The sequence below is a fragment of the Haliotis asinina genome, chromosome 10 (assembly GCF_037392515.1).
Source record: "Haliotis asinina isolate JCU_RB_2024 chromosome 10, JCU_Hal_asi_v2, whole genome shotgun sequence".
NCBI lineage: Eukaryota > Metazoa > Mollusca > Gastropoda > Lepetellida > Haliotidae > Haliotis > Haliotis asinina.
This window is the reverse complement of record NC_090289.1, coordinates 5,698,566-5,713,430: the sequence shown is the minus strand read 5'-3', so window position 1 is coordinate 5,713,430 and position 14,865 is coordinate 5,698,566. Positions and strand designations below refer to the sequence as shown.

Genomic DNA, 14,865 nt, shown 5'->3' with positions numbered 1-14,865 from the left:
ACCCACGTGCGCATGCGCGGACAATTAGCTAAGGAATAAATAACAAGAGGTTCTCCACAATGTCAAGTTGATAGCAGCAGCGTCAGTCTTTGATTGTTGAACGATATTGTGATACTCAGTATTTGTCATTGCCGATCAAGACAAAACGAACGATGACAGCTATCCGAGTGATTATGAAAGGACATGTCCAAGCAAGTCAGTGCTTGAAGTTGAAAAGTCTTGGGACTCACAGTTTCCCCGGCAGCAATGGCACCGTTCCAAAGCAACAACGTCTTTCAGGAACTGCGGTAAGAGAAATTAAGTTATGGCCATTAGGCCAGTATGAAAAAATGCACATTGCATTCTTTTTTGGACTGTTAGTGTTGATGTTACAGTTTCCTCGAACAATAAGAGCCCGAAAATCCAGGTGCCCTGTGACCTGTCTAAACTGCAATCTGGTTAATCCGATATTTCCAGTCTTCCTGACAATGAAAATTAACTATCTAAATTAATGTGGTGCTGATTATCGTCTTTATTGTTATTGTTGTTGATTTCTATTGTAATCAGTTATCTTTTCAAAGGGATTTTTTCCCAAAATAAGAAGGGGGTGGGTGGAGGTTTGTAGGGTGTTTGTACTAAACTGAGGGGTGGAAAAAAGGGGAATGAGATTGAGTGTTTGTCCAGAAAGAAATGACACAGCCCAAACGTTTACAACTCTTTGGCATGGGAGACTTGGAAAGACTAAGAGCCCCATATTATTCTGTTTTATCTACTATTGAAGGTTATAAGATGTTATTTGAATATTATTTGATGCACTGACACTTATTAATGGGTGGAGGTGAGATTCATGAAAAATAATGTTACATGTATTGGGGACGGGGGAAAGGCCAGGTAAAAATGTTACTTAGAATGGTAGATGAGTGGGGTGAGTATAATTGTCATAGACCAATCTTGATCTGTCTGTCCCCAAGATCTAAAATATATGTGTGTGATGTAATATCCTTCATGTTGCGACCCATAATGATTAGGGGTAGAACAGGTCTTCAGCAGCCCATGTTTGCCATTTGATTATTTTGACTCGATTATTCACAGACAGCTGCCTCTAATATTGCTGAGTGCTGTGTAAAGCTAAACTCACTCACTCACTCACTCACTCACTCACTCACTCACTCACTCACTCACTCACTCACTCACTCACTCACTCACTCACTCACTCACTCATGTTGTTTGTCATGATCTGAAGCCTGCAAGTAAACCCAAGCTATCCATCTCTTATACAGATCCTGAAATAAACATATCAAATATGGCCCAGCTAAGTGTAGAATATACATATGTGGTAAGTCTGCATTACCACAGTTTCAGTATCTCCTGATATTGTAGAAAGTTTCGTGGCTCCTTTTTATTATAATTTCTGAATATGATTTAGGGACTGGTTTGCTGTAAAACATGTTCATGTCAGAGTCCTGATCAGCGGTGAAAAAATCCCATGGCCCGATGCCTGGGACGAGTCAGTTTTCATTTCGGGCCATCAAATTATGGTATCTAACTCGTCCGTGGGCTACTAGATAATTTACGTTTATGATTTCAAACTGCAAATAAACTTGGATTTCATTTCATATCTGCTCATAATGTAGGTATTACATTTCGCAATAATAGTAATTTAGAGCTGTTGTTCTTTGAAATTTATCACACTTCGATAAATAGTCCAGTAAACATTAACATCAAACATTGTGCCATAAAATCAGGACAGGTGGAAAATTAGGCAGGACAATTTACTTTCTTGAAGTCACTTGCCCTGTGACAAGTTGCTTTAAAAAAATTTTGAATCCCTGTAGATGTTAGTCATACTAGTCGTAGCTTTGTACTCCTCCAGTTTGACTATCAGACATTCACTTAACATTAATACATATATTATTCTTTAATAGCATGTTAATACATGTATTTTAAGATCCTGTCTCACAGTCCCAGAACCACATGATTTTCCTTACTGCCTAGCCCTGCCTGCAATGTAGTCTGTCTCACAGTCACTGAACCACATTATTTTCCCTACTGCCTAGCCTTCCCAGCAATGTAAACGCCTTAAATGAATCAAGTCTAGATTTCCCCAGGGTTCAGTATTTCCCATAACTGTGGCTCCTTTTCAATTAAGATATTCAGAAACTAAGCATTTGTCTTGTATTATTCAAACATGGAATATTAATACATGTATATTTGTATTTTTGTATTTAGAAAGTGGCAGTCCATAAAGGTAGCACAGTGCATCATTACAAATTGCAGGTTTTGGTTTTACTGGGAAAATACACCTATGGGATTTGCAGGTGTAAAGTCTAATAGCTCTGGGTTCAGTAGCCTAATTGCAAGTGAAACCACCAAAACCACTGTGCTTTTCCTGTTGCCACATAACGATATCCAGGTGCCTAAACATCCACTGCTCTGTAAAAGCGTTCAAAGATACAGCCCTTTGCTGGCCTCCATCACACAGTTGCCCTAAATGGGGGATATAACATTTATTACACCACAAGGGCAACAATATTTATAATATTGTTAAAAGAAATAGTGATGTACATTTCTCATTTAAGTTATTAAGCCAGGAAGCAAAAGGTTCTTTTCGTCATCCCAAGCCATATCATTCCAAATGATTTGAGTGAGTGAGTTTTGTTTTATGCAACACTCAGCAATATCCCAAGTGTATCACAACAGTTTGAAATAATCGAGTCTGGACCTGGGCAATCCAGTGGCCTTCAACCTGAGCATTGATCTACACAATTACGCAATACGATGACATGTGTCAACCAAGTCAGCTAGCCTGACCACCCAATCCCATGACAGCAAAATGTTTTCAGTAAATGTTATCAAAGAATTGATAGATGAACTGATGCACAGTTGAGCTTATGTTTGTTTTTTTGTCGCAGTCACTCGTTGAAATGCATGTAACAGACTATGTTTATGACAAATTATGTTCTGGTAGCCCTCTGAGTTACGAGTTATGAGATACTGGACCATTTGTCCTGTAAACAAGATGAACTTGAATCATTAGGTGAAATGTACAGTAAAGTGTACTAGATTAGAAGTGTTTTGCCAAATATTATTGGAGTGAAATGAACTGTTGGTCTAATTTTTGTCAAATAGCGCAGGGTTTGAAGCTTTATGTATCAGAATGTCAATAGCGTAGTAAACATGGTAGTGGCAACAGTAGATTAAGTCCTTATGCCTGTAGGGCAGACCTAAAACTAGTTTTAAAACAAACATTTTTAATATATACAACCAGTGATGGATGTAGTTACTCACAAATCATTAAGTTGGGCAAATACACAGTGTTATTGGCCAGACCAATTTTATTTCTTGTTTTACATATTTTTGTGCTCAGAAATTCTTGAGTCAAGAGGGAAAAAATAAACATAAAATTTCTAATCAAAAGAAAAATTCCTTCTAAATACTGAAAGTATTTTACTTTTGGCAATTTATGAAGTGTGTAGGGGAAAAAAAACAATCTAAATAAAATTTTCTTGTAAGTTTACATTTTTCGGCAATAAAAATGAGGATTTTATTTTAAGAGCAGGGAAAATTTATTTTGATATATTTTTCTTATACTTGAAGAAAAATATGAGCGGCAGATTTGTAAAACTACAAATAGAATTAGTCTGGCCTAGTCAGATTTTGAGAGGGTTGTCAGTCTTAATGAAGGAAAAGGAGAGATGAATTTCCCAAGGTGGGACATGGAGAAAAGGGACATATTTTCTCTGACTGTCATGGAGCAGTGGTGTAGCCTAGTGGTTAAAGTGTTCACCTGTCGCACCAAAGACCTGTGTTCGATTCTTCACATGATTACTATATGTGAAACCCCTTTCTTGAGTCCCACATACTCACTCACCCACCCAGTCACTCACTCACTCACTCATCCACCCATTCACTCACTCACTCAAGTAGATATACAGTAATCGTATCTTTGTGAGTGCACTATGGTGCAAGAAAACAATGTTTCTGACCCAGTGACATGTATATCTCATTGAGTGATATGACAAAGTTGACAGTTTGAGGAGTGGTGCAGTGGCCTGACAATCACACCATCACCACGAGATGAGATGTAATGCTGACAAGATAGGCCAAGCGTTTGTTTTCTCTGTTTTTCACTGATTTCAGATGGAAAATCAGCATGCTCTTGACCAGTGTTGAAACTATACTGAACAGCCAAAGGAACCCATCTCTTTTTTTCTGGTGTAAAGACATAAACATGAACACTTACTTTAATTAGACTCCATTTATTTATTTCTTTTGCAGTTCAATATAAATCCGTCAGACTGTGTCTTATAGTTTTACAGTTTTAACTGAGTATCAGTTATATTTTCATATGTTTATGTTGAACTGCATGCGTGAAGTATCTGCAGTAGATATTCAGGCTTAGTTCTTCTGATTCTGCATCTGTTATAATAATCATTAACTGTTGTACAGCTTTACATCATGATGTCATCATTTTGTAAATGTGGTCAGTTGTTATACAGTTGTAAACACTTTAATGTCTCTGGAAGTATATCTTGGATATGTTTTAATAGCATTTCTTTCTCTTAGGTGTTTACTCGTTGCCTGGCAACAGACAAAGATGTTCAGGATAATATCAAGAATTTCAAGGAAGGAAAATTTGACAACATGCCAGATCCCTCTCATCTTGAACACTTTAGGTGAGTAAGGTGATACATATGTGAATAATGTTGTTATGAGAAGCCATCAACAAATCAGGCGTCAAAGTTCTATGTCAGGATGAGACAGGTGAAACAAATTGTGTACCTAACCAAATAACACAAGGAGTTCTGAATGAAAGAGGACATTAGTCCACATATTGTGGATGTCTTAGTGCAATGAAAACTTGCTGCAGTGATATCGTAACTATTAATAGCTTTTCTTTAACTGTGACTTCTATATTTTGACAGGTCTGGGAAAAGTGACCCTCTATCCCAGAAAGAGAAACCTCCCATTGGAACGTACACTATGCCCCATCCGATATGGTATGTAGGCCTTGTACCAAGCCCAGCTATTCTTCACAAGGAAGCCCAATCCTGGTGTCCCCTACCGTCATTTTCCTGAAATATTGTTAAAAGCCATGTAAAACCATGTTCGTTTGTTCACTCACTCACTCACTCACTCACTCACTCACTCACTCACTCACTCACTCACTCACTCACTGAATTCAACTGTTGTCCATCTGAATGTCTGTCTCTCAGTTGATTATCATGTATTGATTGTATCTCCTCCTGTTTAGATATCCACCTTGGACCTCTCAATGCTTTGGTTTGAGTTGGTTATTAATAAGGCAGAAAAAAAAACAGTGTAGAAATGCTGTGCCTTATTGAATGGGTTTTGAAATAGTGTGGGACAGAGTGAGTTTTTATGCTGCTTTTAGCAAAATTGATGCAGTGTTATTTAAATCAAACCAGAAATAGTAGTCACATATTGTGGGAATCAAAGCCATGAGTTTGGCATGATGAGCAAACGCTACTTACTAGGCTAAAGCATCCTGATGTAACTTCATCTGGGAACATCACTCATATGACTTATAACCAGAACAAGGTTGAAGCTAAAAGTTCACATATAAAGCTAATAAATTTGCCATATACAAGATGAAAGCTTGTCATGTCTTTGATGCACTGGAAACCTTTTGTTCTATGCAAGGTCTGAGCATCAAAGCATCATGATTCTGCTATGTGCATCTTTAATGAACAAACAAACATATTTATGTGTGCCTCACTCACAATGTGACTTTGGGCAGGAAAAAGGTGTTTTTTTCTGTGCTTAACTTGGTGTCCAAATTTCCCGCCAACTTGTTTACGTTAAACATTCATCATTCATTGATTGTGATTGTGTATCACTGAAGCCCTAATTTGCATGTGTGTAGATGTGTTTGCTCATGATAATTGTCCTTTCACAGGAATGAAGAACAATTGCATCAGGTCAAAATAACTCACAAGGAGCCTGAGGGAAAGGTGGAGAAGGTGAGAGTTATCTCCCATGATCAGACCTCTTTGTTTTTAAAGGCAGAACTCAAAATGATATTTGTACTAAACTTGTCTTGTTTTATGCAGAGCACTATACATGTGAACATTATTGATAAGCATTTAATTATGGTTTATTACTTGCCAAAAGTTCTGTTTTCAAAATAAGGTTACACATGAAATACATGTACTGTCCGTTTGATTCCATTTGAGACCGATGAATTGCTCACTAACACAAAATCTAATAATTGCAACAAAACCAAATTCTGTGCAGCCATAGGAAATCAACAGATCAACTCTGATGATGTGTCTCATAATCTGGGACACCCAAAAAAAGAAGTTGTTTAACAAACGATCATCAATTTCTTGTCACCTTTCGCTATTTTGTACGAGGGGGGAGGCATTTGCAGGTAGAACAGCCAGGTAATCAACAAGCGTGTGTTGTGAAGATGGGGTCATCTCAAAAGCCGTTATCTGGTTACCACTTGAGATGTTCAATGGGACCAGTCAGTGTTGCCACTTTCAGAAGACGCTGCGGTCCAAATCGGTGTAGCTGTCATCAGAGTCTACCCTGATGATGACTGGCTTGATGGTGGCATGGTCCAGTCCACTTTGTTCCCAATAATGTCTTTCTATTTCATTCTCAACTTTCTCAACGCACTATTGCCATGTTTCCTGGGTGATGGGTCTATTGACTGTTGAACGTCTGTACATCCCGAAGTTTGAATGTTACATTTTGCCTGCCAACATTCGATTTCATGATACCCCAAATGAGTTCTATTGGATTTAAATCGCAATGATAGGGTGGCAATCACAAAACTGAATGACCATGTTCTGTAAGGTACTCATCAACCTTAAAGACAGGTGTGGTTTTATTTGACTTGATGATGTCATACAGAACAGGTTTGGTTGCTTTTTCTGGATACGATATTGCTTTGTTTTGCATGTCTGCCTTCTTACTGTTAGATGTTGGGGCCTTTGTATTAGGTACTTGAACGGCATGATATGGAGCGTTATCCATGACAATCAGACTTTTTGGGGGCAGTGCTGGTACCAACTGATTTTGTACCCATTCTAGGAAAACCATCCTGTTCATTTCGGTATGATAGTCTCGGTTGTCTTTAGATTTTGCCTTGAAGACTAGGGAACAGCCAGGTAGGAATCCCCGACTCTTGCAACCAGCACAATCAGAGCGACTGATTGGAGCACAATCAGTCGCTCTCCCTTGCCAAGTGGTAATTTTCTGGCACAGGACTCTGAAGAGGAGCTAGCGAACCTTTGTGTCCCTGTGGTATGGGAAGCATTTACCCATGTTTCGTCCAAATATACAGGCTCGTAACCCTCTGTATGTTTCTTTCGAATTGTGCATAAGTATTGGTTTCTTAGTCGAACAATATCAGACCTCTCGCAAGAGCATGTCTATTTTCTGAGCCAACTTTTTTGTAACGGAAACCAAATTTGTGAAGCAACTTCCATAACTAATATTTTGAAATGACCAAAGAATGATTTGTCTCCATATGCTCTTTCAGAATACGCAGAGAGACAAAGGTATTTTGTTTATATAGACACTTAATGGTGTTTTTAACCAGCTGTTGTTGAAATGAGTCGACTTTCTCACATTGTGTAGGTTTTGAGACAGTCCCCTCAGTTGAATCGGTACAGTTTTTCAAGATAGTTTTTAACTTCTTCCATCATCCCAACAGCACATACGATTCTTAGCCAAAGCATATTGAGACCTACCCCTTTCACCTTCATTTTAAAAAAGTTAAATACTTTGCAAGTAATGGACTTAGCGTTGTGTGATAATCTCATTGTTTCAGGTACTGCAATCACGAATGTCCGGTTTGCCGAGCAAATCACACGTGTCAATTTCACACATGCACCTTGCCTACCTGGCTGTTCTACCAGCAAGAGGCCACCCTCGTGCAAAATAGCGAAAGGTGACAAGAAAATGATGATCATTTGTTAAACAACTTTTTTGTTTGGGTGTCCCAAATTATGAGACACATCATCAGAGTTGGTCTGTCGATTTCATGTGGCTGTGGAAAATTTGGTTTTGTTGCAATTATTAGATTTTGTGTTAGTGAGCAATTCATCGGTCTCAAATGGAATCAAACAGACTGTACAATGAAATAATGAGATCCTTCGGCCTACTGTAAACGACTCATGAGACAAAGCTGAACACTACTTTTTGTTCATCTATCCAGATGGCCTTTATGACGGTCAAGGTATTCAGAAAGGGGTTTGACATCTTCTCTGGGTTTATATTTGGAGAGCGGAATGAAAAAAAATGGCTTACGTAAGTACACATTGCAAATCTCTTCCATAGTTGAGTGAGAGCTCAGGATTGGTTTGTGATTGGTGGTTGTGATATCAAATTTTTCATGGTGTTTTGATGATCCTTACTGACATTAAAGAGCATTAGAATGTGCAGTTAATCACAAGTCTAATATCTATCTTGTTGAAATTGTTTATTTAATGCTGTGACACATATCCACTTCAAAGAAGGTCATGTCAGTTGAACCCTAAGCAGACACTGAATGCTCACAGGAGTGGAAATAACCCACTGCCTGACGTCCCAGTCATGATTTTACATATGCCACTATACCAGAGAACACTAGCAATTTTAAAGTTATTTCCACCAATAGCCAGGAAAGGGATGTTTGGTTCATAGACTACACAATGTGAGTGTCAGTTCATCTTTTATCCCTTATGATATGGGTGGTGGGGTAGCCTAGTGGTTAAAGCATGCTGAAGACCCAGGTTCAATTCTCTACATCGGCATAATGTGTGAAGCACTTTTCTGGTGTCACCTGGCTTAATATTGCTTGAATATTGCTAAAAGCAATGTAAAAGCATACTCACTCATCCACACACTCACTCATGATGTAAAGTTGATGGTAACAATGGGAAATCCAGACAGAACACAAATATTCCTTCTGTAATGTTTCCTCTTGTGTGTAGATGCCATTTTGTTGTGAAACAGCAGTGTGTCCAAAATATTCACAACAATATCATGGCTCTGGTATTTTTACTAGCACTTGTATTTGGTCCGTTAAAATTACCTATGTTGTACAGAAATCACATGTACATCATTTAATTATACAGAGAACTGAAAGTGTTAACACTGATTTACTGATTTGGCAACCTCTGATGCAAGCTCTGGTATGTGCACAGTGACTGGTTCATCAGGATCAGAAAACATTACTTGTAAAAACATGATATTCTGGACACCTCATCAACTTGATATTACTGGCATGTTATTACCAATATTGTAATGATATTAATGAAATAAATGTATGTTAACACAACTGTCCCAAATGCCAAAATATGTGTTAATAACAAATCTGTTATTGTATGTTAAACAGAAGAATATGTTTCCTAGAGACTGTCGCTGGTGTTCCTGGGATGGTGGCGGCAATGGCGCGGCACATGAAGTCACTGAGGATGATGCAGAGGGATTATGGATGGATTCACACACTATTAGGTACAACGTCATTGGATTATATCTGCCATTTTTGATAATTCCCCCTTTCTTCAATACACATTGTTATACATCAGTCAGTGTATGTTTCTCTGACTCCAGTCTTTCTTCATATTATTCCAGAGGAGGCAGAAAATGAAAGAATGCATCTCCTCACAGCTTTGCAGTTGAAACAACCATCTGTTTTTTTCCGACTTGCTGTCATTGGTTCACAGGGTAAGTGGTAGCTTTTTCGATAGGTTAGAAGGTTGAATCTTGAGTGGGTGAGGAAAGTATGAAAGTGATATTTTAAATGTTTCCCTTGATGGTGAAATCCAAGAGAAGTATATGGCTTTTATATGCATGTTAATTTTGCTAATTTAGGATCGTTTACTGGGTAATTGATTTAGGTAATCCAGATAAATATGCATCTATATATGCCCATATATGACCATGATATTGGCCCATTAGGATATATGATGTACAGTTGTCTCTGCTGGGGAACATTTGCCTATTTGTCAGATCATCATTATCATATCTGTAACACATCCTCTACTTCATAATGCTTCATGTGTGTCTTATTATAATAAGTGATGGTGGGGTAGTCTAGTGGTTAAAGCATTTGCTCGTCACCTGAGGACCTGAGTTTGATTCCCCACCTGGGTACAATAGGTTAAGCCCATTTCTAGTGTCACCCACTGAGCTATTGCTGGAATATTGGTTTCAGCAGCATAAAACTAAACTCACTCGCTTTCATAATAATATCTGTTAGTAGCTATGGTGTATTCAGTGTTTAATAAACTTCTGATGTGTTTAAGGGGTGTTTGTGACGATGTTTGGCCTGACATACTTCATCAGCCCTCGGTTCTGTCATCGCTTTGTTGGATACCTGGAAGAGGAGGCTGTTAAAACATACACCAAATGTCTAGAAGTGAGGCCTGCTTTTTATTTGTCTTTTCTCTTTATATATTATGCTACCTAGAGTGAAGTAAATTGATATCTAGTGATATTAGAGCAACCTGTATGTGATCAGACCTGAGCAAGATTATAGAGGTTGATAGTGTGAGCACCAGCTGGTAGATAGGGCTATAATGTTCACCAGCAGCCATCTGCTGGATCAATGTTTACAAGTTTACAATGGTGGCAAGGATTGTTGGTCATAGTAATCACTGGATTGTCTGGTCCAGACTGGATTGTTTACAGATAGCCATTATATAGCAGCGGTATTGTTGAATGTTGGGTTAAACCATAATCACAAACACTCACACAAGCACAAACACTCACACAAGCACAAACACTCACACAAGCACAAACACTCACACAAGCACATGCACATGCACATCCAAACGTTCAGATAAAGGGGTATTGTGATTGTTAAAAATATGGTTAAAAATAAACTAGTGTATTATGAGACATCTGGGTTTTTTTAGAATGACTCAAGATGGCCTTGTCTCCAGTCCTGAAGTTCAGATCCGACTTCTATTCAGATTATAGACTTTGTAGAGATTGATATCGGAATGTGATACATATATTTCCGAAATCTAATGTTAGTCTATTGATTGCAGGACATTGAGAATGGTCCAATGTCTCACTGGAAAACCCAGGCTGCACCCGATGTGGCAGTGCGGTACTGGAAACTAAGGGTAAGGAACTCTAATGGTGATAATGACAGTGATGATCCCAGTAGCAGATAGTTTCATGAACCGCAAAATCTTTACTACCCTTTTGTATTTTACATTCAAACATAAAAATATTGGCATGACTGTTACGAACAACACCTCATACATTCTCGACCGTTTCAGGCTGATGCTACCATGAAGGATGTGATTCTTGCCATAAGGGCAGACGAAGCTCACCACCGACTGGTCAACCACACACTGGCCTCAATGAAGAGCACAGACTTTAACCCATACAAACCTGGACAGTAAGAAACATGTACAGAACCCATATGTACTTTTAGAAATCATACAAACATGGACAGCCAACCCCAACACCCTGGATAGTCAGTGAGGTGTTGGCCAACCCCCACACCTGGATAGTCAGTAGTAAGGTGTTGCCAACACCCACACCTGGATAGTCAGTCAGGTGTTGACCAATGCCTACACTTGGATAGTCAGTGAGGCATTGGCCAACCCACCCCACTGGACAGCTGATGATGTGTTATCAAGTTTGAAATATATGAAATCATCATATGAGAAAGAAAAAGTCCCACATTGCATCAAGTTTACGCATTTTTTCTTTTCATCTCTTACTTTGTAGACCTGGATATGTTTTCAACTGTCCATTGTGCTCATTCATGTATATATTTGTATCTGTGACTGTTGCCATTTCTTTCTACATATTTACAATTACAGGTGTTAGTGTTGTTGTCATCAATGCTTGATGGCCTGTTTATACGATGTTCCCCCATCACCTGTGAACATTTGGGGCCAGTGCGTTCATCAGTAGTTGTTATATACACGTTCACTTTGACCTTTGGCCTATAGCAGCAATAGAACTGACGTGGAGGTCTGATGCCATATAGACACGACAAGGCCATGGCACATGTTGTCAAGTGAGAAATGGTGCAGTTTGTGCCACATAAACTAAACTCCCATTGTCAGGTCACAGACTCGAAACATGGTTAAAAATAGCAATTACACAACAAAGCCTTCATACAAACTCAACCATCTGTGATTTTGTGGAATATTGCTAAAAGCGGAGTAAAACACAACTCACTTCCCCCACTTGTATGGACTCATGAGTAATGGAGGAATAAAGTTGTGAAGAGTTTATCATAAGATATCATCTGTTTTATTAAAAGGAACAAATCTCATTGTGTGATTGCTTTTCTCTTGTTATGTTTCATCCCTTGAAATGTTGTTTGCTAATGGTTTTGTATCCAGTTTTGTCCAATGTGAAATAGTAACAGTGGTGCTACATGTTTGTGATGTTAGATTATGTAGTCAATCGTCATGACTGACTTGACAGCATGTCAGACCATGGCAGGGGCCAAACTATCAGTCACTGGTTCAGGCCTTATTTGCTTCAACATATGGCCAGTATATAACTAACCATCACATTTAACAACAAAACACATGTATTAGAAGTAAGTGTCTATTTATCATCGAAGTTGAATAAAGTTACGCGCCTGACAGTGTCCATATGTCAAGCATAGTTTATGATGTAACTGATATGTTATTTCAGAGTCTCTTTAACGTATGAGGATGTGGTTGGGTAGCTTAGTGGTTAAAGCATTGGCTTGTCATATCAATGGCCTGGGTTCTGTTCACATGGGAACATGGGAATAATGTGTGTTGCTGGAATAGTGTTTAAAAACATCATAAAGTTAACTCACTTAGCACAACATGAAATAAGCAAGTCATATACAATATGTTGGATAAATATGCAAATGAGATTTTCCTGGCAGGAACTACTGTTAATGAGTGTTTAAATAGTAGTGCCTCAAGTGCTTTTGTAAACAAACTGTGTGAAATTCATTTGACGGTATATTATGATATATTTAGTATGATATTTAGCTCACGCTTTGAGTTTCTTCAGAGTTTCAAAATGTTTTTAACCAAAATTATTTTTAGAATGATATTATGTGATCAAATTTGTGTCTTGATACCATGACAAGGTGTTTTCTGGTTCATATTGACCAAACCCTGAAAATACAAGATATTGTTATGTAGAAACAGCATTTGCATTGACTTTGATGCACTACAGTATTCTCTCATACCACCTGATAATATGTTTATAAACTGGGCTGTAGTGCAGCTATACTGGACTAAACTTTCATTTCCATGACAAACTAATTGTCCAGGAGACCATATTTGTGTACCAGCTCTGTTTTTAGCAGATTTCATGATCTATTTATAGAGGAAGAGAACAAACATTGCACTGTCCCAAGAGTTATATGTGCTTGGTTTTATTTCAGGTATTTTGCAAACATGACATTCATTGGCTTTGCATATGAATTTTAAGAAATAACATGCATTTGCATTAAACTAACAACTGAAAAAAGCTGTATCATTTACAAGCATTGTTCCAATGGATGTCATATCATACCCTAGCAACTATATATGATTCTGTCACACTATATGTTGCACATATCTTGGACCTTTGTTAAATCGTACACAAAGAATCATTGTGTAGTGTAGATATATTCAGAATCTGAGTGTATATGCTATGTTTTTATTGGGTGAAAGAGGACACCTTGAATACACTCTTTGCTTGTTTTGTAAGCATTGATTTTGAAAAATATATGCATGAACCAAATAAAAAACAGGAATCCTCTTCCAGTCTAGTTCAGGGAGCCTGTTCTAGTCTGGGCCATTGAGCTTAGACCAAGTCTAGTTCAGGGAGCCTGTTCTAGTCTGGGCCACTGAGCTTAGACCAAGTCTAGTTTAGGAGACTGCTAATCTTCAGACTTGAGGGAGCCCTGTGTTAGTCTAGCTTAGGGAGGATTTAGAGAGTGGTAGCACTTTGATCAAATATATCCTGATGGCTGCAGGTTTATGCCACATGTATCACATATCACTCTGGAGGTGTTAAGCATTTGACATATAGGGGACTGTGATATCTGCCTATGCCGTCTTGATTCATGCAATAAGTCCTGACGCTCTTCATTACCACATTTTGTCTAATATGGTTATGTTTATGACATTTTACAGATGTTGTATTTATATAAGAGTTTAATAAATAGTTATACTGTGTATAGTTGTACTGTTGTACTGTACAATTCACCAAGAGAGGGGGACAAGGTGGTATCCCTCCATTTTCATTCATCTCAAGTGTCAGTTATCATCTATGCCCCCAGCCATGTACCTTCGTTGAATGTCATTGCTTAGTGATCAATACCAATGATATCAATCAGTGGCTTGTCTGGTCCACACTCTTAGTTATGTGTTTGCATTATTGCTGAGTGTGTTTTCAAACAGCAGAGGTTCAGACACTGATGAATATATGACAGCTACAAATGTATAGAAATATTAGAAGCTAATGGCTGCAGAATCTATTTGTCACACTGTGAGTAAAAAATAAATAAAGATCATTCATGCATAGTTTTGACTAGGCTGCGGACATTAAGGGGTTTTTTTTTCATCCCTTTATGGGGTAGTGGCGTAGCCTAGTGGTGAAAGCGTTCACGTGTCATGCTGAAGACACAGCTCAATTCCACACGAGTAAAATATGTGACGCCCATTTCTGGCGTTCCCGACCTTGGAATATTGCTAGAAGCAGCGTAGAACTAAATTCACTCACACTGCTAAGCTCAGAGCTAAATATTCACACATGCATGCACACATGCACATACATCCCTATGAACCTTCAATAATCTTCCTCAGACATTGTTTGAATATTGTTTAAAGTGACACTAAATCATACACCAAAGTGTGGTTATGTGAATCCAATATGTTCTTGTTTTTATGTTACAGCTTGCACCAAATTCTATCAGCA

General features: G+C 38.3%; 1 protein-coding gene across 1 annotated transcript; it reads left to right on the top strand.

The window, feature by feature from the left end:
* LOC137298843 (uncharacterized) lies at positions 1-14,123 on the top strand. The gene is made up of 10 exons (XM_067831166.1): positions 1-287; positions 4,546-4,655; positions 4,905-4,979; positions 5,900-5,963; positions 8,171-8,262; positions 9,332-9,450; positions 9,571-9,663; positions 10,245-10,357; positions 10,992-11,069; positions 11,229-14,123. Exons 1-10 carry the CDS (start codon positions 153-155, stop codon positions 11,352-11,354), a joined length of 1,005 nt encoding a protein of 334 aa, XP_067687267.1. The 5' UTR covers positions 1-152; the 3' UTR covers positions 11,355-14,123.
* Positions 14,124-14,865: the final 742 nt, after the last annotated feature.